The following is a 26,416-nucleotide window of genomic DNA, read 5'->3' on the forward strand; positions in this document are numbered from 1 at the left end:
TACATGATTCCTATATGACATTCTGGAAAGACAGTAAAACAATAGAGACAGTAAAACAATCAGTGGTTGTAGCAGGGGAGGAAAGGGAGTGGATAGGTGGAACACAGGGATTTTTAGGGCAGTGAAACTATTCTGTATAACACTATAATGGTGGATACATGTCATCACACATTTGTCAAAACCCATAGAATGCACAACGGAAAGAATGAACCCTAATGTAAACTACTATATGGACTTTAGTTAACATTAATGTACCATATTGGATCTGCAATGTACCACACTAGTGCAAGTTGTAAATAATAAGGAACCCCTTGGGGGAATGCTTGTAAAGGAGTATATGGGAACTCTGTACTTTCTGCTCATTTTTCCATAAACCTAAAACTGCCCTAAAAATTGTTTATCAGTTTTTTTTTTAAGTCTAACAAAAGCAAAGATTCATTTCCAGAGAAAGGAACTGAGAAGTACTATAAATGGGAAACTACAGTAGCTGTCCATTGTAAACAGACAAAGATGACTGAACACGGGCCAGTTCACAATCTACTACCACTACCGGGTTCTTGCTCATCAATGTCCAAATCAGCATAGGCATGGACACACTCAAATAATCTATGACTCTGGTGACCCATAGTATCCCAAATAAAAGAAATGAACTGTCATTTTACCATGTTGTTTACATTTTTCTCCATTGAACATTTACCAAAACTTTTAACAGATGCATGAACACATGAGTTTTATTCCTCAATGCACTTAATATTGATGAGCACCAATAATGCTAGGTAAAAAGATAAGAAGCCTTACTCTGTATGGAATCACAATCTAGAAAGGAAGGTCAAAGACCTAATACTCAGGTAGAGGGAACAGGCACAGTGGCTCACACCTGCAACCCCAGCAGTTTGGGAGGGGGAGGACTGCTTGAAGCCAGGGAATCAAGCCCAGCCTGGCTTTTTTTTTTTTTTTTTTTTTTTTTTTGTAGGAAGGTATGAGGAAAACTAAGAGAAAATAAAGGGTTATTTTATTTAGGTTTGTTCATAGGGTCTGTATTGGTGCTGACTTTGTATCTTCTTTATGGCCATAAAACTCTCCCAGGAGATGGGATCTATGGCATTCCTCATTTCTCAGAAGTTTCTGCTTTTAATCAGATAATGAAATGTATAAGAAGACTTTTTTCTGCATCTGTTGATTCTGATTTATCTATAGCTCAAAACAATCCTTATATCAAAGTAACATATTTTGAGGTGACATATTGTGATCCCTTCAGTGATTAACCTAGATCATACAGCTAGTTAATGGTGTAGTAGGGGAAAAAGAGTTTTCTATCTTTCATAGCCAGAACTGTAGGGGAAAAAAATATTAATAACTTTTCCTCTACCCTAAGTTCTTAATTGGAATGGACTCCTGTCACATAAGACAGATTAACAAGAGAAAAACAACTGAAAGTTATTAAAATGTATACCTTATACATGGAAGATATCCAGGAAAAAATAAGTACATCTTCCAGAGTAAATCTCAAAAACGTAGGCTTTGACTTAAGGTTTAAATACCATTGTTTGCTGAAAGGAGTAAAGAAGGATGTGACAAAAAGGCTGGTTATGAGGTGGTAACGGGGAGGGGGAAGTAAGTAAACAAGAGCAAGGTTTCTTATGCAGATTTATGTTCATGTTTTCTCTATTGATAAAAGTCTCTAGTAATTTAGTTATCCTTCTCTTCCTTATAAAGAGAGGGAGACAAACTTACAAATGGAGATTTCCTTCATAGCTACAAACTTCTCTTATAAAAGAGTAACTTCTGCTCTGCTTTCAAAGCTTCTGTGTCTGCTCTTTCTCAAGATAATCAGCTCAAAATAATCTTTATGCAAAAGAGGTGTGTTTGGGGTGGTATATTCTGGTCTCCTACAGTCGTATTTTGGGGTGGTGTATCCTGAACTCCATCAATAGAAAAGGTGCAAAAAATGATCCAGATTTTTAGATGCTGGTTTAATGATCTTTTAACTTCATACAATACTTCCAATTACCCTGGTGAGGTACCAATAATTTTTTTTTTTAGAGTTGGAGTTTCACTGTGTTGCCCAGGCTGGCCTTGAACTCCAGAGCTCAAGCAATGCTCCAGCCTCAGCCTTCCTAGTAGCTAGGACAACAGGTGTGCACTACCACATCTGGTTAATTTTTTCATAGTAATAACTAGAGGTAAAAAAAAAAAAAAAAGTACCTGGGAAAAATGAGACCTTCTACTTCTGACTTGTCTGCATTTTTTATTTGCATTTCATGTATTTATATTTTAAAACTTTTAAATTATGAAACATAGACTTAGAAAACTCTACAATATGAAAGTTTGAAAGTTTAGATTAATCTTTATTAGGCAATTACCTTTACAACTGCCACCAAGGTCATGAAATAGAACTTATAAGCCTCTCTATGAGCCCTGTACCAATCACAACTCCTCTTCTCCCCCAAAAGGAAGTACTATTCTAACTTTCAGTATAACAACTTCCTTACATTTCTTTATGCTTTTGTTACCTAAGTGTGTATCCCTAGACGCATAATCTATTCTTGTCTGTGTTTTAAAATCTTCTAAGTCTTCTAAGTCTCTGTCTTAGTTTATGCTGCTATAGAAAAATCCGTAGACTGGGTGACTTTCTGCGGGAGGAAAAATTCTTCCTTCTACCCCTTCTAGGTTCTGTGACTAATCTAAGAATTAAATTGACCTAAAACAGATTATTAACAGGAGAAAAATAATTTTATTTATTTTTTTTTCTTTATGCTCAAGAAACTGAAATCTAGAAAAATAATTTTAATTACATTCATATGAACAAGAGTCCCATAAAAATATGAGACTCAAGGAAGCAGCCAGATGATTGAGGCAAATATCATCCTGAGCTACAGAAAGGAATAGGAATTCTGAGCTTCTGGGGCAGGATGGTGGAGGCAAATTATGGTAAGAGGAGAGGTGGAAATATATGGTGAGTAAAGCTTGCCTTGTTCTGTACATGAGTCTCTCAAGTAATAAATGTTGTCTTAGAGTATTGTCTTCCTCTAAAGCGTACCTCTACTAATGGAAATTTCCTTTATACATATAAATTTCCTTTGTAAATGGGAAAAGTTATACTTTTTTTAGGAAGCTCAAGGGGAAGTAAAGAGCTTTTACTGAGTTGGCCGGTTCTCAATTTCCTGTAGCTCAAAATAATCAATATGCCAAAATGGCCTATTTTGGGATTGCATGTTGTGAATCCCTTTAATTTAACAAACTTTTCACAGTTCTGGAGGCTAAGAGAGCCAAGATTAAGGTGCCAACAGACTTAATGTCTGGTGAGGGCTCCCTTCCTGCTTTGCAGATGGCCACTTTCTTACTGTATCCTCACATTGAGAGAGAGAAAGAGAGTGAGAGAGAGAGAGAGATGTTTCTTTTTCTTATTATGAGGGCACTGATCCTATCCTGGGGCCTCTACCCTCATGACTTTATCTAACCCTAATTTACCTCCCAAAGATCTCATCTCCAAATATCATCACACAGGGGGGGTAGGGAAGGGAGTGTATAGGGCTTCAACATTTGAATTTTGGGGGCACATATTCAATCCATTTTATTGTATCTTACAATATAGTTTTCCCTTCCATACTTTTCTTCTTTTTTTTTTTTTGAGACAGAGTCTCACTTTGTTGCCCAGCTATAGTGCCGTGGTGTCAGCCTAGCTCACAGCAACTCAAACTCCTGGGCTTAAGCGATCCTACTGCCTCAGCCTCCTGAGTAGCTGGGACTACAGGCATGCGCCACTATGCCCAGCTCATTTTTTCTGTATATTTTTAGTTGGCCAATTAATTTCTTTCCATTTTTTAGTAGAGATGGGGTCTCACTCTTGCTCAGGCTGGTTTGGAACTCCTGACCTTGAGTGGTCCTCCCTCCTCAGCCTCCCAGAGTGCTAGGAGTACAGGCATGAGCCACCTGACTTGGCCACTCCCATACTTTTCTTTTCCTTTAAATTTATGTCTTGAAAAAGCTGAGCTTTTGTTCTGTAGAATCTCCCACAGTTTGAGTTTTTCAGATTACAAATTCACAGTGGTATAGTTTAACATATTCTTCTATCTGCCTTTTTTTTTTTTTTTTGAAATTGATAGGTTGATCAGAGGTTTGATCCTTTTGGCAAGACTTTGGGTAGTATCATGTTCTTATATCAAGAGCCACCTAAAGTCCAGGTTTTTGTTCCTTTTTAGATGTTTGCAGCCATTAATGCTTAATGGCTAAATCAATTGATTAATTTGAGTGGCAAAATAGTGATATTCTAATTCTGTCAATTCTTTTTCATATTAGCTGGAATATTTTTAGGAAGAGATACTTATTATCATTCAGTGGTATAATTCATATATGAAAAGCAGGACACACTTAAAATTTTCTTCCCTTTATTTACCACCTTTCAACATGGATTTCTTATCCAAAGGTAACTAATTTTGAAAATTATTATTATATATTTATGGTTTTAAATAATGACTTTCAGTTCATTGCAATGGATATCTTTATTGAAGCTCAGATTACATCATCTTGGTCAATGATAGCCTCTTCAAGTTGACACCCAAGTCCTTTTGACTCACTCATAGTCTTTTTAAAAAAATATTATTTCTGCTTTTTAAGTGAAAAATTTCAAACATATACAAAAGTAGAAAGAAGAGTACAATAAGCTATTAACCAACATCCAGTTTCAAGAATTAACACATTGCCAATCTTGTTTCTTCTATCCTACATATACCTTATTCCTTCCTTATTATTATTTTTAGAGCTTTCATGAGATATTGTTTATGTGCCATAAAATCCATCCATTTTAAGTGTATAATTCAATAATTTTAGTAAATGTATACAATTTTTCCGCCATTATCAAAATCCAGTCTTAGAACATTTCCATTACCCCAAAATGTTGTCTCCTGGGAATCTTCTCCTCCATTCCCAAATCCAGGCAACTACTGATCTGATCAGTTAATTTAGTTACTTGAGAGTTGTTAATTTTCCTTCTGCTGCCCAGCTGAAAGTTCTGGATTTTCCTTAACACTCATTCTCAGGCCGGCGAGGTGGCTCACACCTGTAATCCTAGCACTCTGGGAGGCTGAGGTGGGAGGATTGCTTGAGACCAGCCTGAGTAAGAGTGAGACCCCATCTCTACTATAAATAGAAAGAAATTAGCCAAGCAACTAAAAATAGAAAAAATTAGCCGGGCATGGTGGTGCATGCCTGTAGTCCCAGCTACTTGGGAGGCTGAGGCAGTTGGATCGCTTGAGCCCAGGAGTTTGAGGTTGCTGTGAGCTAGGCTGACGACAAGACAAGGCACTCAAGAGGGCAACAGAGTGAGACTGTGTCTCAAAACAAACAAACAAACAAACAAACAAAAACACTCATTCTGGGAATTGTTTTACTTTTTCTTTCTGTGCTAAATCTTGTTTCTTAGATCTCATATCTTCCTTTTTCTTGGTTTATACCCTCTGTTTGAGGGGCACCTATTTCATCCTATTCCTGAGAATAGACACAAGGGTGTATTATATGACTATATGACTACGTTTTTGAGGTTTTTCATTTCTCATGAAAAGTCACAATTTTTGATGGCTAACAAAGCATTGACTTCTACACTGGAAGTAATTCTCCCACAGATTTCCAAGTTCTAGTATTGCTGTTAAGTCTAATATCAGTCTGATCTTTGACCCTTCTTTAGTTCTCTGTCTTCACTCTCCCTTCTCCCATTTCCTCTTCTCTCTTTCCTCTCTCTTTTCCTCTCCCCTCTTCCCTCAGCTTCTCCTCCTTTTCCCTGATTCTTGGAAGCTTCTAGACCCTAGACATCTTTAAAGATCCTGTACCTAGTTGTGGGTTGTTTTCATTCTGAAGGAGCTCAGGAAATTTCATCCCAAAATATGACTCTTTGGTATAAAGAGTATTTTGAATTAAAGGTCCTTAGAGATCAACAGGCTTGGATGGGGTTCCCTCTTTCTTCATATAAAAAACCAGACCCATCAAAATAAATAATTTCCCTTCCCCTCCATGTTATTTCAATATATTATAGGAAAAAAGATCAAGAATGCAACCAGACCTGGCCCAAATCATTTTAAATATAATACCCGTATCTCAGGTTAATTTAATTTCCAATGAGAATCATTTATAAGTCAGTTTCCCCCATCCACTCATTCCCCCAAGTATCTATACATCCTACTTAGTAGCTATTTATTGCCCTGAAACAGAATGACCTTTATTACTCACTTCCCCCTCTCCTCTAAAATGAGGGTATATAAATTTCTGGACCCCACTGGGATATTGAGTAATCACTCTGTGATTCTCCCCATGCCCATGGTCAATAAAACTGTGTCTGTCTTTTTTTTTTTTTTTTGAGACAGGGTCTCACTTTGTTGCCCAGGCCAGAGTGAGTACCGTGGCATCAGCCTAGCTCACAGCAACCTCAAACTCCTGGGATCAAGCGATCCTGCTGCCTCAGCCTCCCAAGTAGCTGGGACTACAGGCATGCGCCACCATGCCTGGCTAATTTTTTCTCTATATATATTAGTTGTCTGATTAATTTCTTTCTATTTATAGTAGAGACGGGGTCTCACTCTTGCTTAGGCTGTTTTCGAACTCCTGAGCTCGAGCAATCCTCCCGCCTTGGTCTCCCAGAGTGCTAGGATTACAGGCATGAGGCACCATGCCCGGCCTATATTTATATTTAATTAAATAATAAAATTTAATTTATAAGATCTAATCTAGGCCGGGCGCTGTGGCTCACGCCTGTAATCCTAGCTCTTGGGAGGCCGAGGCGGGCGGATTGCTCAAGGTCAGGAGTTCAAAACCAGCCTGAGCAAGAGCGAGACCCCGTCTCTACTATAAACAGAAAGAAATTAATTGGCCAACTGATATATATATAAAAAAAATTAGCCGGGCATGGTGGCGCATGCCTGTAGTCCCAGCTACTCGGGAGGCTGAGGCAGAAGGATCACTCGAGCCCAGGAGTTTGAGGTTGCTGTGAGCTAGGCTGACGCCACGGCACTCACTCTAGCCTGGACAACAAAGTGAGACTCTGTCTCAAAAAAAAAAAAAAAAAAAAAAAGATCTAATCTGGTTAAAAAATCACAGCCAAATTTATGTAAGTGTATATATAAAATTATGTCATATTATGTAGTTTATTATGTATAAAATTATATGTAGTTATATAAAATATGTTATTTATATATACATATATATTTTATTTTATTTTTATTTCAGGATATTATGAGGGTACAAACATTTTATGTCTTTGCCTCACCCAAGCAAGGATTAGAGGCATGCCCTTCCCTTCTACAATGCTCACTGTGTCCATTAGTTGTGACTTTATGGCCCCCCAAACCCGTAATGCCTGGAGAATATTACTACCGTGAGTCTTTCTCTTATTAATCTACCTTATTGTGAGTGAATTGATCTTCCAGCGAACCTTCCAGGGTGAAAGGGAAGTTTCCCCTCACCCCCACAATTCATTGTGCTATGTCCTCATGGAACCCTCTCAATCTTCCTGGAATTTGTTTTTATATTATTTATTTGGAAATGTGTGAAGTTAAATAAAATCTTAAGTTCCCCAGCTGAATGAATGGACTCCCTCTTGGCCAAGGGGACCCTAGAAAACCCTAAAGCTGAGTTGTGGTCCATGAGAAAGGAGGTCATGTCCCCTTCCTTCTTGGAGATATGCTTTCTAACAATAAGATGCTAAATCATTAACAGGCCTAAGGGTATACAAGACAAAGCTTAAACCACACCAGTTGGCCATCAATTTACTTAACAGATCACTTGAGTTTCAGTAAAGGCCTGGTGGCTTGTTTCTGATTAACAGACATCCTTAAGTTAAAATACTCCAAGCCTTTAGATCAGGCGTCCTCAAACTATAGCCCGCAGGTGAGGACATTTATCCGGCCCACCGGATGTTTTTGCTGCAGCTGCCAGTCCTGTCCTGGGCCCACAGTGAGCATATGTGGAATGTGCGCCACAGCCCTCCAACAGTTTGAGGGACAGTGAACTGGCCCCCTGTTTAAAAAGTTTGAGGACCTCTACTTTAGACAAAGCTTCATTTCTTTAACCAATTACAAATCAAGGTATCTTTAAACCCACCTATTACCTGTTAACCCTCCCTCCCCCAATGAATGTATAAAACCAAAGTATAACCCAGCTGCTGCTGGCACGTTTCACATGGCCTCAGGATCTCTTGAGGCCATGTGCTTCAGTTCAGTACAGAGCTTGGGTCTTTTTCCATTAACAACGTATTACGTTCCATTTTTACAGTTCACTTGGTTTGGCAGTTTTGAGATTGTTTGAGTACCCTCAGAAGGAAACATTCAAATCCTACGACAAAAATTCAAATTCATTTTTTTAAAGACATATTTATTCAGCATCATGATCAGACTATCACATTTAGCAATCAACAGCATGGGTGCAAAAAAAAAATCTACATTAAAACCCTTTGTTGAAATGCACTTGTTGAAAACCCTTTGTTGAATTACACTTTCCACAGAACAGAAACTAAAATAACCTATTATACAATTAGTCACAAATATAGTCCTCGAGTTTTTTGCCCATACACATGAGTATTGTCTAAAACATGTCTTCTTTGTAGCAGCTAGGCTCTGCCACCACTGTGCTTGGCTGAGTTCACAAATCTGTTGTAACCTGTAGCTTCCCTGTCTCTTCTCTGGCTCTCCTCTCCTGCTAAGCTTTGTTTCCTGGGAATAATTGAAACCTTCTGCCACTGCTATAGCTACTGCTGCTACTGGAACTACCATAGCCACTTTGGTTTCGTGGTTTGGCAAAGTATTGGCCTTCACCACCATAGGGGCCAGAGCTTCTGCCTCCAAAATGTCCTCCCTTCATGGGTCCAAAATTTGAAGACTGTTATAATTGCCAAAATCATTGTAGCTTCCACCACCTCCAAAATTGCTTCCATCATTATCAAATCCATTGTATCCATCCCCACTGCCATCATATCCACCACCACCAAGGCTGCCACCAAAGCCACATCCACCACTGAAGTTTCCTCCACAGCCAAAGTTGTCATTCCCACCAAAACCACCTCCACAATCACCATCAAAGTTTCCAGAACCACTTCGACCTCTTTGGCTGGATGAAGCACTAGCCATCGCTTGCTTCCAGAGGGCTTTCCTTTCTTCACAGTTGTGGCCATTCACAGTATGGTATTTCTGAATGACAGTCTCATCCACAGAATCATGGTCATCAAAGGTTACAAAAGCAAATCCCCTCTTCTTGCCACTGCCTCTGTCAGTCATGATTTCAATCACTTCAATTTTCCCATACTGTTCAAAATAGTCTCTTAGGTTAGGGTCTTCAGTATCTTGGGTCTTCAGTATCTTCTTTAATGCCATCAACAAAGATCTTTTTCACAGTTAAGTGGGCACCTGGTCTTTGAGAATCTTCTCTGGAGACAGCTCTCTTTGGTTCCACAACTCTTCCATCCACCTTGTGTGGCCGTGCATTCATTGCTGCATCCACCTCCTCCACAGTGGCATATGTGACAAACCAAAAGCCCCTGGAGTGCTTGGCGTTTGGATCTCTACCACACAGTCCGTGAGCGTTCCCCATTGCTCAAAATGGCTCCTCAGACTCTCATCTGTCGTTTCAAAGCTCAACTCTCTGATGAAAAGCTTCCCTAGCTGTTTGGGTTCTTTAGGAGACTCTGATTTAGACAGGACGGCAGTGGGAAGAGAGACTTTAACGATGCTTCCTCAGCAGCGTCAACCGGCAGATATCAAGTACATTTTTAACAGTTTTTTTTGTTGTTGTTGGTTTTTTTTTTGCCAGAGAGCGAGAGAGAAAAGACGGGCATTTTTTAACAAGTTGAATCATACTATACGCTTGTCATTGGAGATTTGCCTGTATCAGTACCAAAGGATTTACTTGCTTCCAAAACATTTTTTAGAATATAATTTACACAAAGTGCACAAATCTTTTGTGTAGGTGTAGGCTACTCTGACTCTAACCACCACCCAGACGAAAATGATGAAACATTTCTATCACCCTGGGTGATGTCCTCAGACCCCTTTGCAGTCAATACTCCTCAAAGGCAACCATTAGTTTCATTTTGTAATCACTGATTAGTTTGGCTTGTTCTTGACCTTCACACACAAGTAAATGCACTTTTAGTTTTATGTACTCTATTCTTCTTAATGTCTTCAGAATATCCTAAAATGTATATACCATACTGTATTTGAATATTCCCAAATTGAACATTTACTTCCAACTATTTTTATTAAGAAAACCGCAAGGTGTGTCCTTGTCACACTTCTGTAAGAATTTCTGTAGGCTAGAGTCCCTGAAGGGGAATTGCTGGGTCAGAGAGGCGAATGAATCTCCTTTTCTTTCACATCTGATCTTTTCGTGTGTTGAGGCAGAGGGAGGCCGGATGGGCTAGATCACACGCCTCTCCCTTGCATCCCTTGGCCTAGTGGCATCTTCTCTCAGTCCAGCCACGTGCTGAGTCCGGGAGTTTGCATTATCCACGGAACGCTACCGGCTCACAAAAGCCCTTTAAGCTTTGATTCCCTACCGGAACTGACGCGATAGTGACGCCCGGCATTTCCGTCCCTGAGGGGGCGGGGTCGGTAGCGCCCAGCATCCATTGCTGTCGCCGGCTGATGACGCGAGACGCCGTGTGCTCACCCACGTGTGCCGCAGATTTCCCCGTGTCGGCCGGGCAGCGGCGGGCACTTTCCGTGGGGGCGTAGTCGGTGGCGGCTCCGGCGCAGGGACCTCGGCGGCTCGGGACGCTGAGCACGAGGCGGGGAGCGCAGGTGGCCGCCCGGACGGTGGGCCTTGGGTCATGGAGCACCTCTTGCTAGAGGTGGCGGCCGTGCCGCTGCGGTTAATCGCAGCCAAGAACGAGAAGAGCCGCAGCGAGCTGGGCAGGTTCTTGGCCAAGCAGGTGAGAGGACGAGGGAGAAAGAAAGCTCCAGACAGACCCTGGTCATCCTCCTCGGGCTCGCCCTGCGCTCCTCCGCGGAGCCGCGCTTCTTTAAGGGGAGGGAGAAGCGGCGTCTTACTACTCTGTCTACCTCCCGGGGGCTGGCGGGTGGCGGAGGCGGCTGCGCGTGTTTGAGGCGATTGGAAGGAGCCTGTTGTTTTTATCTGCGGGGACGCTTCCAGCCCCCTTCCCGCCACCTCCCACCCCTGTGCAGCGCTCCAGCTGTGAGTGGCCGACATGGCCTTCGGAAAAAAATGTGGTTTGTTTTTCTGAAATTGAGGGTGCGTCTCTGCCTTTTTGACTGTGAACGTATTACCTAAGTGTGCGTAGTCCGGCCACCCCCGTTAGTTTATGTGACTGTTTTTCTTTTTTGCCTGGTTCCTTTTCAGCTCATTGACAAGTATTGATCGCTTTCCTGCTATGCGTAAAGGTGGAATGTGGCTGTGTAAGGAAATAGATAAATCCGTTGTGGTCTCTGCCCTAAGGGAATTTTGCAGCTATTTTTGGAGACAGTTCATAAACAATTAAAACCAACTGAAGGACAAAGCACGGCAGCTATTGTTAACTGTTGTAAATTAATCGTAGGAATTATGAAGTGGACTAGAGTTTTCTGGGAAATAGGTCTTTGGATTTTCAAGAACCTTCTCTCGTTGACTCGAGTTGCGGACTCTTATTACGCATCTTTTCACGTTGCATTTTAATTTCATATTTTACGCTTACCCACCCCCAGTATCTGTAAACTTCTTGAGAATAGAAAATGTGCTTTTATTTCTGTAACTCCAGTATGTGGAACTCGCTAATTCAGTCACAAATGCATTGCCCACACATGCATTCCATTGCTTAGAAAGGAACATCATTATTTTGCGTGAGAGACTGAGGGACCTGGGCAGTCTGTAGCGGCTGGGAACTTATACGAGAGACATTTCTGTATAGTGACAAAAAAATCATGAGAATCAAAGGCCAGTCGAATATGTCTTCTGGATTTCTGGCCAGCAAGCCTCTAGTGAAGATGGAATGAAGGGAATTACACAAATGGGGAGTTCTAGAAAGAAAACTGATTTTTTTTTTTTTTTTTGGTGAATTTGGCTAGGGAAAGAGATAATCAGTTTAGATGACCTGAGTTTGTGGAAGCTCTCTTCATTATTGTTACTAGAGGTATTTTTCTATAAGCGGTCATAGAATTTAAAGCACAGTTTCTGGATTTAGGGTTTTGCACTAACTCCAGGGGATTTATGATTCCCACTGTAATTGGAGGAAAAATTGGTGTTTATGTGTTGGGATGTAGTGGAAAAATGGTTTGTAACCTTTATTAGATAAGGTTTCAGGGGATTCTGACATTGAAGTGTAAGAAACACTCAGGTAGATTTTAGAAATTTAATGGTAAATGCTACTGAACTAGAAAGCTACTAGAAATTTCAGTTGATGTAAGGAGATTGGGATATAATTGCCTCTCCCCTTCCTTTGCCTCACGTTGTCAAATTCTATCTAATCTCAGAAATGTCTTCCAGGCTTGTTCCTTTCCATTTGGGGGAACAATTTGAAGCCTTTCACTCAGAAGAGTTGATTGTGTTGCCATTCTATTTTTTTCTCTATTTTTGGAAACAAAATATTTTTATTGGAAAGCAGCAATCTCAGCTAGTGATATCCTCTATCTAGTCACACATCATAAAAAACTGTCTGCAGTCATTTCTTCTTCTAGACATATGAGAAGAAGGTTCTTTTGATTCTTGCTTTAAGTATTGAATCTGTTCCTTCAACTTTGTTTCTACTACCGCTACCATCCCTTCCTTTATCACTATCTTCAAGAAGAGCAGAGTGGTTAAGAGCATGCTAGGGCATTGGATCTGATTTTTGTGACTGAAAATTTAAGTCCATTTTCTTTTACTTAATTGCTTTCATGCCTTTGGGCAAGTTAACCCCCCTAAATCTGTTTCTAGATTAAGTTTATATTACATATAGTAGCTGCAAGAGAGTTAGTTACAGGGAGTGGTTAAAAGCAGGGACTCTGGAACTAGGCTCTGTGACATGGATTCCAGGTTCTACTACCCGCTTTGTGGCTTTAACTTTTTTTTCCCCCCAGCTTCCCTGTCTGTAAAATAGGGATGATATTTAATTTATGGGTTGCTATAAGGAATAAATGTCGAAAATATAGCAAGTGCTGTGCCTTTACTATTGCTATAAATGAGGCTGTTGAAAGGACTAGGTAACACGTATGAGGAGCTTACCATAGTGCCAGGCACATGGTAAGTAAGCATTAAATGTGGACTGTAATAATACTTATTTTCAAAACAGCTTTATTGAAATATAATTCACATACCATATAATCCATCTATTTAAGGTGTACAGTTCAGAGGTTTTTGTTATACAGTAGTCTCTCCTAACCCATGGTTTTGCTTTCCATGGTGTCAGTTACCACAGTCAGCTGAGATCCAAAAAATATTAAATGGAGAATTCCAGAAATAAATTTATAAGTGTTAAATTTTGTGCCATTCTGAGTAGTGTTAAGAAATCTCTAGGTGTCCCACCTGTCCTATCCCACCCTGTTCCTCTAAGGATGTAAATCATCCCTTTGGCCAGTATATCCACGCTGTATATGTTACCCACCTGCTAGTCATTGACGTCATTGAGGCTCAATGATCCAGGATCACTGGAAGCAAATGATCCTCCTGTTGTATTGTCCGGAAGGTCAGTAGTTGCCTAACTCTACACCTAAATGCCTATGTCATTCACCTTCATAGTCATTTTATCATCTCACATCAGAACATGAAAAAGTGCGAGTACAGTACAATAAGGCATTTTAAGAGAGACAACATTCACATAACTTTTATAGTATATTGTTATAATTGTTCTATTTTATTCTCACTGCCTAGTTTAGAAATGAAACTTTGTCATAGGTGTGTATATATAAATATAGGAAAAACCATAGCATATATAGGGTTTGGTACTCTCAGGACTTTCAGGCATCCACTGGGGGTCTTGGAATGTATTTTTCTTGGATAAGGAGAGGACTGCTGTATTCACAGATACGTGCCACCGTCACCAGTCAGTTTTAGGACATTTTCATTACCTCAGAAAGAAACCTTTATGCCCTTTAGACATCATTCTTCATCCCAAACAATAATTACCTACTTTTTTACTCTATAGATTCCCTGTTCTGGTCACTTAATGTAATTATTAATGAGATAAATCTGAATCTGTCACCATTTTGCATAAAGCTCCCCATTGTCTCCAGAATCAAACCCCAAGCTTTCTAAAATGGTATATGATGTGTTCTTTTGATGCTTCTCCAGCATATCCCTCTAGCTCTATGGTTGGGGGGATGGATGGGGGGAATAATGTCCCTGGGGCAAATCTGGAGACATTTTGGCATCACAACTGTTTATGGTGGGGGTGCTGCTAGTGCATCAAGGCCAGGGATGCTGCTAAACATCCTATAATGCACAGGACAATTCCCTCTAACAAGGAATTACGCAGCTCCTAATGGCAGTAGTGCAAAATTAAGAAGGAAACTCTGCCCCAGCCTGATTTTCCACTCTTCTGCCCAGGGCTTGATAATGCAGCTGTGCTAAGGTTCCCAGAATGACCACAGGTTGTTACTCCCTGTTGTTGCTGACTGGAGTCACCTCCTGTTACACTATGCTATTCTTGTCTAGGTCTTCCCTTGCTATTTCTTGCCTCATTGACTTCGCATTTCCTTTCCTTAGAATGTTTCTGTGTTCTGTGCCCCTTGCTCAATTAACTTCTCTTTGTGTTCTGGAAGACCACTTTTGCAATTGCCTTTTCCAGATGACTGCTCTGATTTTCCCCTTTATTTTTCCTACTTACCCCTTTGTTTCAATTAACTGATCAATTAGTTGAGAGTACCTTCAGCTAACTCAACCAGTTGGTTGAGAGTACCTTAAGACAGTGGTCCCCAACCTTTTTGTCACCAGGGACTGGTTTCATAGAAGACAATTTTTCCATGGATAGTAGTGGCGGGGGCATGATGGAGCTCTGTGGCTTGGTCCCTAACAGGCTGTGAACAGTAGTGGTCCAAAGACCAGGGGTGGGGGACTGAACCCTTAAGAGAAGGGACTCTAGTGTCCAGTACAGTGTCTGACATGTAGTAAGCAGTAATGTTTATTGACTGAATGAACAGATTAATGTACTCATAAATTGTGATACTTATTTTTGGCAGAAGGCAGCTTTGAAAAACTTCCAGTGTTTTAATCAAATGATGACTCTTCAATCCTATTTTTAACTCAGGTTCAACTGTAGTAAAAGCAACTCTGTAGTGTAATTATGAAAATAATCAGAAGTAGGAAAAATTTAGAGAAAACAAGGTTTTCTCTATTGCTTGGGTTTTATAGGGTACCCTAGGTATTGTCACTCATTAGGTGCATATCCTCATTTCAGCTGATAACAGGTAATTATTAATAAAAACTCTGAGGTGAGATAAATTTTCAAAGAAAAACTTGCTTTATACCTTCAATTAACTCTGCTTTGAGAAGGGCTAACTGACCAGTTAGCATATGAATATGAAAATGTAGTAGTTTCACTACCACAGTGCATTCTCAATATACAAAATATACAGACATACAAATATGAAAAAAATGTTCTCTCCTTTTCTATTTTCCTAGGCTAATTTTGGTAAATTTGATTCATTTTGTTGCCTTTATAGCAAAGGGACTGAAATGGTTGATATTTTTGGTGGGAAGAGATGAGCTGAGAGCCCCATCTTAAAGTGTTTTTTCTCCCATTAAGTAATCAGCATCCTTCAGCTTCCCTCATACTTGCCTATAGCCCAGCCACCTAAATAAAACCCATTTGAGCATCCCAGAAAATTAGAGAAGTGAGAAAATAGGAAGGGTAACCACAAGGAATGTAGCCCTTTCCCTTTTTCAGTGAATCTCAGTTTATAAGGAGAAAGGCAGGATTTCCTAAAAATACAATGACCTGAATGTTACAGGAATAGTCACAGGTTTAGGAAGTAAATCCTTTAGCATTTATTGCTTTATTTCTGTTGCCTACAGCAGCAGGTCAGCTGATACCATCAAAGATACTTTGGCTAGCAAAGGGCCTGGGCTTGCAGAGGAGAAAGCTGGTTGTGTAGTTTTTCTATAACCCCCACCGTCAAATGCTCACAGGTTTCCTAGTCTACATGACCCCTTTTCTTGTTGGACTGGCATTTACCCTTTTTTGGGTTTTAGTAAAATGTGTATTTGTTTTTCTAAGCCTCATTAACTAGTATTAATAATAATGTTTAGGGGGGAGGAGGGGAAGTGTATATACAAACACAGTGAGTGAGATGTGCAACGTTTGGGGGGATGGTCAGGCTTGATGCTCTGACTCGAGGGGGGGCATGGGCAATATACGTAATCTTAACATTTGTACCATAATATGCTGAAATTAAAAAAAAAGAAAAATAATATTCATGGCAGAAAATTTAGAAAATTCAGAAAATACAGAAGACCACCATTATATATCCTAAACACAGTAAAAAGATGAGTGACTAATATGAACAATTTTATGCCAATCCTTAGATGAAAGGAGCATTTAAAGATTATAAACTACCAAAGCCCACTCAAAAAGTAGACAAAACAAGCAGGGAGTAGAACAAAATTTGCTAAAGCTGGTAAAGATTATCTTCAAAAACCTATAACTAGATCATAGTTAATAACAGGAATAGAGCAGGAATGCCTGTTCTTACTGCTTGGGTTGAACAATATATCGGAGTTCCTAGCCAGTGCCTTATGACAAGAATACGAAAGACTGTATGGGATTGTAAAGTAAAAAATAAAAGTGTCACATCCTCTCTAGACATAAAAGAAAAAAAAAAATAATAAAAGTGTATTTGCTAAGTACAGAATTTTATATAGAGTTAATCTTAAGGAATATTCATAATCAAGTAAACTTTGTAAGGTCACAGGATACAAGGTCAATAATAAAAGTTGTATTTATATTTAAGATAATTGAGAAATGAATTTTAGAACAATGTTTACAAAAGCTTCTAAAAATAATACTGTGATAAATTTAACAAAACATATGCAAGATCTGTACACTGGAAACTGTAAAACTATAAACCATTGGTAAATAAGACCTAAATAACTGGAAAAATGTTTAAGAATTGAGAGACAATGTGTTAGGATAAGATTTCTATCTTATCCAAATCGATCTATAAATTAAAACCATTCCAGTCAAAATCTCAGCGGGCTTTGTGTGTGTGTGTGTGTGTGTGTGTGTGTGTAGAAGCAAGTTAAGTAGAATAGCCAAAATAATTTTGCAAAAGAGAAAGTTGGAAGACTTAAACTGCCTGATTTCAAGACATATAAAGCTACAGTTATCAAGACTGTGTGGTATTTGTGTAATGATAAACACAGAGAATAGAGCATATAAAAGTACACCCACGTATGATAATGTCAATTGATTTTAATAAAATTGTCAAAGAATTAAACGGGGAATGGATAGTTTTGGTTTTTTTAAACAATTTTTGCTGGACTGAAGGATATTCATAGGGGAAGAAATGAACCTTTACCCCACCTTATATCAAACCCATAAATTAACTTGAGATGCGTTGTTGTATACATAAACCTAAAATTTAAAGCCTGTAGGAAAAAATAGGGCAAAAATCTTCACAAGATTGAGATAGAGAAAGATTTCTTAGAGTGGATGTTAAAGGACTGTTGGTTATTAAGAACTTGTACAAATGACTAAGAACTTGTACAAATGCTGAGTAGATAACCTAATTTTTTTTTTTTTTGAAACAGAGTCTCGCTTTGTTGCCCAGGCTAGAGTGAGTGCCCTGGCGTCAGCCTACCTCACAGCAACCTCAAATTCCTGGGCTCAAGAATCCTGCTGCCTCAGCCTCCCAAGTAGCTGGGACTACAGGCATGCGCCACCATGCCTGGCTAATTTTTTTCTGTATATATTAGTTGGCCAGTTAATTTCTTTCTATTTATACTAGAGCTGGGGTCTCGCTCTTGCTCAGGCTGGTTTAGAACTCCTGACCTCGAGCAATCTGCCCGCCTCGGCCTCCCAGAGTGCTAGGATTACAGGCGTGAGCCACCATGCCCAGCCTAGATAACCTAATTTAAAAATTAAAATTTATTTTTCTTTTTAATCCTCCCTCCCCCCCACTCCGTTTTTTTGAGATAGTCTTGCCCTGTCACCCCGGGTAAAGTGCAGTGGTGTCATCATAGCTCACTGCAACCTCACACTCTTTAAGCTCAAGCAGTCCTCCTGCCTCAGCCTCCTGAGTAGCTGGGACTAGAGGTGTGTGTCACCACACCCGCTAATTTGTTCTATTTTTGGTACAGATGCAATCTAGTTCTTACTGAGCCTGGTCTTGACCTCCTGAGCTCAAATGATCTTCCTGCCTCAGCCTCCCAGAGTGCTAGGATTACAGGGATGGGCCACTACACCCATCCCTAATTTAAAAAGTAGTTAAACATTTAAGAATATCTTTAAAAAATTAATTTTTTAATCTTTATTTTTTAAAATTTATTTTAATTTTTAAAATTTAAAAGTATGTAATATTTTGTTTCTCTTTTTTCCCCTCTTTTTATTATTAACTAGAGTTCAAACAAATTTTAAAATGTTAAAATTTATTTTTAAGTAGAGCCTATAGTTTACCATATGTATAATCCAGCAGTCCCACTCTTGGGAAATGAAAAAGTGTAAGTAATGAATGTATGTTCATGAATCTCTTATACATGAATGTTTATAGAAGCTTTATTGATGGTAGCTGAGAACTGTGAAAACATCTATCAGGATGTGACTAGATAAATTATGGTAAATTCATACAGTGAAATAGTACTTAGTAATAAAATGGAATAAATTGTCCATGTATACAGCTACATGGATGATTGCCAAAAGCATTATGCTGAGTAAAGAAGCCAGATGGAAAAGAGTATGTATTGTATGATTTAATTTATATAAAGTTTTAGAACAGGCAAGTCTAATCTGTAGTAATAAAAATCTGTCAGTGGTTGCCTGGGGTGGTGGGGTTCGCTGCAGCTGAACTTGAAGGGATGGTGCTTACATGGGTGTGCGCTTTTGTTAAAAAACTGTATACTTAAATGGGTGCATTTTATAATACATAAATTATATCTCGAAAAGTTGATTTTAAAAAAATAATTCTTCTGACACAGTTTTCCAGATTATGCTTTGAAGAAACCAATTTTTTTTAAGAAACAAGGCCTCACTGTGTTGCCCAGGCGTGCCTTGAACACTTGGGCTCAAATGATCCTCTGGCTTTAGCCTCCCAAAGTAGCTGGGACTGCAGGCATGAGCCACTGGGAGGACACTGAAGAGAAAATTTATCATGTTGTCTCTGGAAGTTTTTTCTCAGTCTACAAATATCCATTTATGTAACATGTTTAGGACAGCTGGTTTTGTTTTGTTTGGAGGTTACCAGTTGTTATTTTAAAAATTGTATCTTTAGAAGGCTTGTTTATAGGGACATTCATCAGTTGAAAATGTAAGGTCATGCCCTTGTGAATCCTGGCCAAATCTGTTAAATTTCTTTGCCTCCGTTTTTATGGAATCCTTCACTGCACCTACCGTGAGCTGCAGAACTAATATCAACAGAAATTGTTTCAAGATAACATCTTTCCCCAATCAGTGCTTTATTCTGTTTGAAGCAGGTGTTATCATGAGAGAGTGCCTTGTAACATGGAAGACTGTAAGAGCTCATGTGTAAGGTGACCTCTTGTTTTCTGAGAAACAGTTTTGGAAAAACTTGTTATATTTTTGCACATGGTATTTAGGATGTGTTCAAGGTGCACTTTGTAGATAACAGTTTAGCATGAAACTCCTTAAGATCATGTCATGGCATTGGACTTGCAGGGTCAGAGGGCATGTACCTCTTTGGCAATTTAAATCTGCTGTCACATTGCCAGGCAGAAAGGGTTCTGCAAACTTGTACACACACGATCAATATAATACCCTCTACATAATTTTTAGTATTCCTTTTTATGCTTATGGATATTCAGAGCCCAAGCACTAGAATTTTGTGTTTTATTTCATCTTATCAAAGTGTAGCTGTCCACTTTGGATCTGTTTTGTTTATTAAATAGAGGCCGAAACCTTGATAGCCTTGATTAGGGATATCATTCGTTTCTAGGAATTAATTTCCTACCTCTGTTCTTTTCTCAAGAGAGCTGGCAGTTTTGCATACTAACTGCAAAATTCCTATGTTTTCCTTAAAGAGTTAAGGAATACTAGGGTTTTGGATTTTCTGGAGAATGTGGAGATGCTGAAACACAGATTATTTTTCAGGGAAGCTGTGTAGCATTTAAGTGGAATCCCATTTACCTAAAGCTACAGTAGAGTGAAACTTATTTGCAACAGCCTTTACATTAAATTGACTCTAATCCTCTGTTCCAGAAAGAAACCCCACTGTATTTTATGGGAGAAACTCACTTCTGAAGTCTGGAAATAGGATATTTTGATTCCAAGATAGAACTCGTTTGTGTTCTTCTCTAGCAGTGCAAACGAATATTGTTTACATAGATATTTTCTTTTGCCTTTTTCTCAGGTGTGGACACCTCAAGATCGCCAGTGTATCCTGAATGCCTTAGCACAGTTGCTCCTAGACAAGGATTGTACTGTTCTGGTTGGTCACCAGCTGCGCCCTCTCCTTTTGGATTTGCTGGAAAGGAATGCTGAGGCCATTAAAGCTGGAGGCCAGGTCAACCATGATCTACATGAAAGGCTGTGTGTGTCAATGAGCAAACTCATTGGTAACCATCCTGATGTCCTCCCGTGAGTAGCAGTTTTATTCTTCGTGTTTCTCCTTGAGGTGTTAGAACCCGATCCGCCTTGGGAAGTAAGGAGGAGTCTGAGCTGAGAAGGAAAAAGGGAAATACACAAAGGAGAGAGATAAGTAGTACTGTTTTATAAAGATAATCACAGCAGAATCCATATATCCAGCTCAGTTCAATAAGCATTTACTAGGTTTCTTTTAAATCTCGGTCATGAAAACAGTCTGGAAAAATGGCCAAGATATGTTCCCAATCCACTCAAGGTTTGCATTATGTGGCGAAACATGCATGAGACAGATTTGAATGAGGTTCAGGTGAGGCTTTTACAGCATCCACCTCAGATGGGTGAGATTTCTTGTTGAAGCAGCTGAGGGGGTGGATTTGAAGTGCTGGCTGTAGTGTCCCTTCCAACTTTCTACAAATCTAGCTGAATCAGTGTGCAAGAAACTGTAGTAGAATTGAATTTTAACGTATTTATCTTTTAAAGTGTCACTGAGGCTGGAGTGCAGTGGTGTTGTGATAGCTCACTGCAACCTCAAACTCATGGGCTCAAGCAGTCCTCCTGGGCCTCCCAAAGTGCTAAGATCACTGTACTCACCCATGATTCAGTCTTGATAGGTTATGTGTTTCTAGAAGTTTATCTATTCTAAGTCGGCATACAATTGTTCAGAGCTTTCTCTCATAATACTTTTTGTTTTTGTGACATTGGTTATAATGTCTCCTCTTTCATTTTGATTTGAGTCCTCTTTTTTGTTAGTCTTGGAAAAGATTTGCAATTTTGTTGATCTTTCAAAAACTCTCAGTTTCTATCAGTTTTTGTTTTTTCTATTCTCTATTTCATTAATCTCTGCTTTACTTTTTATTGTTTTCTTCTGTTATCTTTAGGTTTAGTGGTTCTTATTCTGGTTCCTTAAGTTGTAAAGATAGGTTATTAACTTGAGATTATTTTTTTTAATGTATGTGTTTATAAACCTCTCTGTTGATAACTGCTTTTACTGCATACCGTATGTTTTGATTTATTATGTTTTTGTTTCATTTGTCTGAAGGTGTTTTCTAATTTCCCTTGTGACTTATTTTTTAACCCATTTAGTTGTTTAGTTTCCATATATTTGCATTTTCCAGTTTTTCTTCTATTGATTTGTTTCATTTTATTGTGATAGGAAAAGATTCTTTGTTTAATTTTAGTCTTTTAAAACTTGTTCAGATTATGTTCTTTCCTAATATGTAGTCTATCCTCGAATGTTCCAAATGCACTGGAGAAGAATATATATTCTGTTCTTGGGAGGAACATTCTACGTAGGTCTCTGCTCCAGTTGGTCTGTAGTCTTGTTCTAGTCTTTTTGTTTATTTATATTCTGTCTGGTTGTTCTATCCATTATTAAAAGTGAAATATTGAAGTCTTCTAGCATTACTGTGTTATTTCTCTTTGTAATTCTTTTAAAAGTTTGCTTTATACCTTTAGGAGCTCTGATGCTGGGTGCATAAAATATTTTGAAATATTGTATCTTCTTCGTGAATTGACCCTTTTACCCTTGTATATGCCCTTTGCTTCTTTTTTTTTCTTCTGTTATTTTTTTCTTCTCTGTTTCTTGTAACAGTTTTTGATTTAAAGTCTGTGGTCCTTTGAACACCATAGTTTTAGGCAAAAAAAAAAAAAAAAAATCTGTGGTCTTTTAGTAGGTTAGCCACCCTTGCTCTCTTTGGTTATCATTTCTATGGGATATTTTATTACCATATCTCCACTTTCAGATTATGTGTGTGTTCTTAGATGTAAAATGAGTTTCTTGTAGGCAACATATACTTGGAGCCTGCTTTTTTCTGTATTCAGCTAATCTGTCTTTTGACTGGGGAGTTTAATCCATTTACATTTAAAGTAGTAATTAGTGTTATGCAAGAATTAGTAATTGCCATTTTTTTTTTTTTTTTTTTTTTTTTTTTTTTTTTTTTTGAGACAGAGTCTCGCTTTGTTGCCCAGGCTAGAGTGAGTGCCGTGGCGTCAGCCTAGCTCACAGCAACCTCAAACTCCTGGGCTCGAGTGATCCTTCTGCCTCAGCCTCCCGGGTAGCTGGGACTACAGGCATGCGCCACCATGCCCGGCTAATTTATATATATATATATCAGTTGGCCAATTAATTTATTTCTATTTATAGTAGAGACGGGGTCTCGCTCTTGCTCAGGCTGGTTTCGAACTCCTGACCTTGAGCAATCCGCCCGCCTCGGCCTCCCAAGAGCTAGGATTACAGGCGTGAGCCACAGCGCCCGGCCAGTAATTGCCATTTTGTTTGTCATTTTCTATATGTCCTGTATCTTTTTGCCCTTCGTTTTTTACTGCCTGCCTTTATGTTTTGTTGATTTTTTTCCCAATGCATGTTTTGATTCCCTTCTCATTCTTTTGTGCATATTTTCTCTATATTTTCTTTGTGGTCATTGCAATATATAAAATATGCTAAAGTTAAAACATTGTATTTTAAACTGTTAACTTAAGTTTCATATGCATATAAAAGCTGTATTCCTATATAGCTCTGCCCTTCCCATTTTATGTTACTGATGTCCCATTGAATCTTATTTTATTTATTTATTTATTTATTTATTTATTTAATTCTCTTTTTTCTTCTCTTTTCTTTTTTTTTCTTTTTCTTTAGCTGAGGTCATCTTACTGCTCATGTGTCCCATTAAATCTTTATATACTGTATACCCATTAACATAGATTCATAGGTTTTAAAAAATATTTTTGTCATTTAATTTTTTTCTTCCTTTTTTTCTTCAGAGATGGGGTCTCATGCTGTCACTGAGGCTGAAGTGTGCAATGGTGTGATCATAGCTCACTGTAGCCTGAGTTCAAGCAACTAGCCTCAGCCTCCTGGGTAGCTGGGACTATAGGCATGCACCACCATGCTTGGCTAATTTTTAAAAACTTACTTATTGTAGAGACAGAGTTTCACTGTGTTGTCTAGTCTGGTCTCGAACTCCTGGCCTCAAGCGATCCTCCCACCTCAGCCTCCCAAGTCACTGGGATTACAAGCTCAAGCCACTAAAAAGCCCACTAAAAGCCCAAACTTCATGATCATACAATATATACATATACATGTAATGTAATTCAACTTGTACCCTCTAAATCTATTAAAATGAAAAAAAGGGAAAAAATTACAAATCAAAATGATCATAGCTGATCTTGGCATTTAAAATGTTACCAAATATCAGTTTTTACCTGGAAAGTCTTAATTTTTTCTTCTTTTTTGAAGGACATTGTTGCTGGAAACAGTATTGTTGGTTTATTAATTTGGTGGTGGTGATGTTTTTTGTTTTTGTTTTTTTTTCCAGCATTTTGAATATATCATCCCATTATCTTATGGCCCACCAGATTTCACCAAGAAATCCACTGATAATGTTATAGAAGTTTCATTGAATGTGATAAGTTGGTTTTCTCTTGCTGCTTTCACGATTGTCTTTGACTTTGCAGTTTGCTTATAAGGTGCTCAGTGTGAGTCTCTTTGGGTTTACTGTTGTTGAAATTCTTTGAACTTGAATTTATATGTCCATTTCTTTCCTTAGATTTGAAAAGTTTTTGACCATTAGTTCTTCAGATGGGCTTTCCTGTCCCTTTAAAAATCTCTCCTCCTTCCGAGACTCTCAGAATGTATGTTTGGTCCTTTTGTTAGTGTCTCATACATCTTTTAGGCTCTTCTCATTTTTCTTCATTCTTTTTTGTTTCTGTTCCTCTGGCTGGACAATTTCAAATGAATTGTCTTCAGGTTTGCTGATTCTTTTTTTCTGCCAGATCAAGTGTGCTGTTGACCTCTCTAGTTGATGTTTTTCTTCAGTTTGATTATTGTCTGTTTCAGGCACATAATTTATGTGTTTCTTTTTATAGTTTCTAGCTCTCTGTTTATGTTCTTATTTTGTTTGTGCATTGTTTTCCTGATTTCATTTAGTTGTTTACCTGTGTTAGCTTTAGCTCATTGAGCATCTTTATATAAGTTATTTATTTTAAATTATTTGTCATGCAGTTCATATATCTATGTTTTTGTAGGGTTGGTTTCTGGAGCTTTATTTTTTCCCTTTTGGGCTCTGTTTCCCTGCTTCTTTGTGTGCCTTGTGATTTTTTGTTGTTGTAATTAAGACTTGGCATTTGAAAAAGAAGCCACCTTGCCCATTCTTTACAGACTAGCATCATACTGGGGAAGACCTTCGCTGAACAAACAAGCTAGAGATTCTAGGACTACTCAAGCTTTTTCTGAGTGTATAAAGAAGCCTTTATAACTCAGTTTACACCAATGTTTTTCATTAAGTCTCTTAGAATTTATTATAGAAGAATAGATCTGCGTGGGAAACTAAGTCAGTACAATGAAGCCTCAGCATCTTTACTGTGACTTCATAAGCTTCATATATATTCTGGCCACTGCCTTCCCCTTCATCTCATTTTGTGCCAGTAGATACCTAGTCATAACACACTGCTTCCGCATACCATGCTATTTTCTGATGCTGTCTCAGTGAACTTTTTGTTTCATCTGCATGGAATTGTTTTTTTTTCTTCTCACCTTCATGTGGATCTCCTCTTCATCCTTTAAGATGCAACCTAAGCATCTCTTCCTGCCACCCACACCCAGGTTCAGTTGAATCTTTTTTCTTTGTGCCTCTTACTGTTTCTGTAATTGGCCGTCTTCATTATTAGACAGCAGGCTCCTCAAGAAATATATCTTCTTGGTTTTGAATCTCTAGGTATTAACACATTGGCTGGCTGGCTCATAGTGTTCAATAAGACGTTCATTGGAAATAAGTGCGTTTTCAATAATAAACTCTTAAAAGTACCTTTGCTTTTGTGGGTAATTATTTGGTTTTTATATTGTAGTTACATACCTCATGCCATGGTACTGGTTTCTGAAATTGAACAGAATACAATTTGAGTACTAGGTAGTTAGCATTTGTCTCCCTGTGTTCTCAGATCCTTGGGAGTTCTGTTTTGTTCTGTGGTCCTTTATTAGCAAAGATGTGTTTTTTGAGTTTCTCATCAACTAATGGAAATAACAGATGCTCTTTGTGAAAAATATTAAGTTGAAAATTGGTCAGGTGTGGTGGCTCACACCTATAATCCTGGCACTTTGGGAGGCTGAGGCAGGAGGATCAGTTGAAGCCAGGAGTTTAAGACCATCCTAAGCAACAAGGGAGACTTTGGTGCTATAAAAAAATTTTAAAAAAAATTACCTGGGCTTGGTGGCACACACCTGTAGTCCCAACTACTCAAGAGGCTAGCTGGGAGGATGCCTTGAACCCAGAAGTTTGAGGTTGCAGTGAGCCATGATGGTGCCACTGCACTCTAGTCCGGGGAACAGAGTGAGACTTTGTCTCAAAAAAAGAAAAAAAGTTGTAAGTTGAAAATGCGTTTAATACTGTGATACACCCGTTGTAAAGTCAAAAAATCGTTAAGTCGAACCTTTGGAAGTCAGGGAGAAATCTATTCTAACTTTCTTTCTTTCTGAAGGTTTGCCCTGAGGTATTTCAAGGATACTTCTCCAGTCTTTCAAAGACTCTTTCTAGAGAGTTCAGATGCTAATCCAGTCCGCTATGGGCGCAGGCGGATGAAGCTCCGGGACCTAATGGAAGCAGCCTACAAGTTTTTGCAGCAAGAGCAGTCTGTGTTCCGGGAGCTCTGGGACTGGAGTGTGTGTGTTCCTCTCCTCAGAAGCCATGATACCTTGGTCCGCTGGTGTGTAGCTGTTAGACTTTC

The 26,416-nt window shown here is 38.8% G+C and overlaps 1 protein-coding gene and 1 pseudogene across 3 annotated transcripts in view; one reads left to right on the forward strand and one right to left on the reverse strand.

Annotated features, from left to right (window-relative positions):
* Positions 1–8,382: 8,382 nt before the first annotated feature.
* LOC105863589 (heterogeneous nuclear ribonucleoprotein A1-like) lies at positions 8,383–10,421 on the reverse strand (annotated as a pseudogene).
* A 231-nt stretch (positions 10,422–10,652) lies between these two features.
* MDN1 (midasin AAA ATPase 1) overlaps positions 10,653–26,416 on the forward strand; it is a 145,184-nt gene continuing 129,420 nt past the window's right edge. For all 3 annotated transcript variants that reach the window (XM_020287041.2, XM_020287042.2, XM_020287044.2), the window contains exons 1-3: positions 10,653–10,909; positions 20,466–20,692; positions 26,171–26,395. In XM_020287041.2, coding sequence (XP_020142630.2) covers positions 10,808–10,909; positions 20,466–20,692; positions 26,171–26,395 — 554 coding nt within the window. In that variant the 5' untranslated portion in view covers positions 10,653–10,807. The remainder of the gene's footprint in view (positions 10,910–20,465; positions 20,693–26,170; positions 26,396–26,416) is intronic.

This window comes from Microcebus murinus, chromosome 5 (assembly GCF_040939455.1).
Source record: "Microcebus murinus isolate Inina chromosome 5, M.murinus_Inina_mat1.0, whole genome shotgun sequence".
NCBI lineage: Eukaryota > Metazoa > Chordata > Mammalia > Primates > Cheirogaleidae > Microcebus > Microcebus murinus.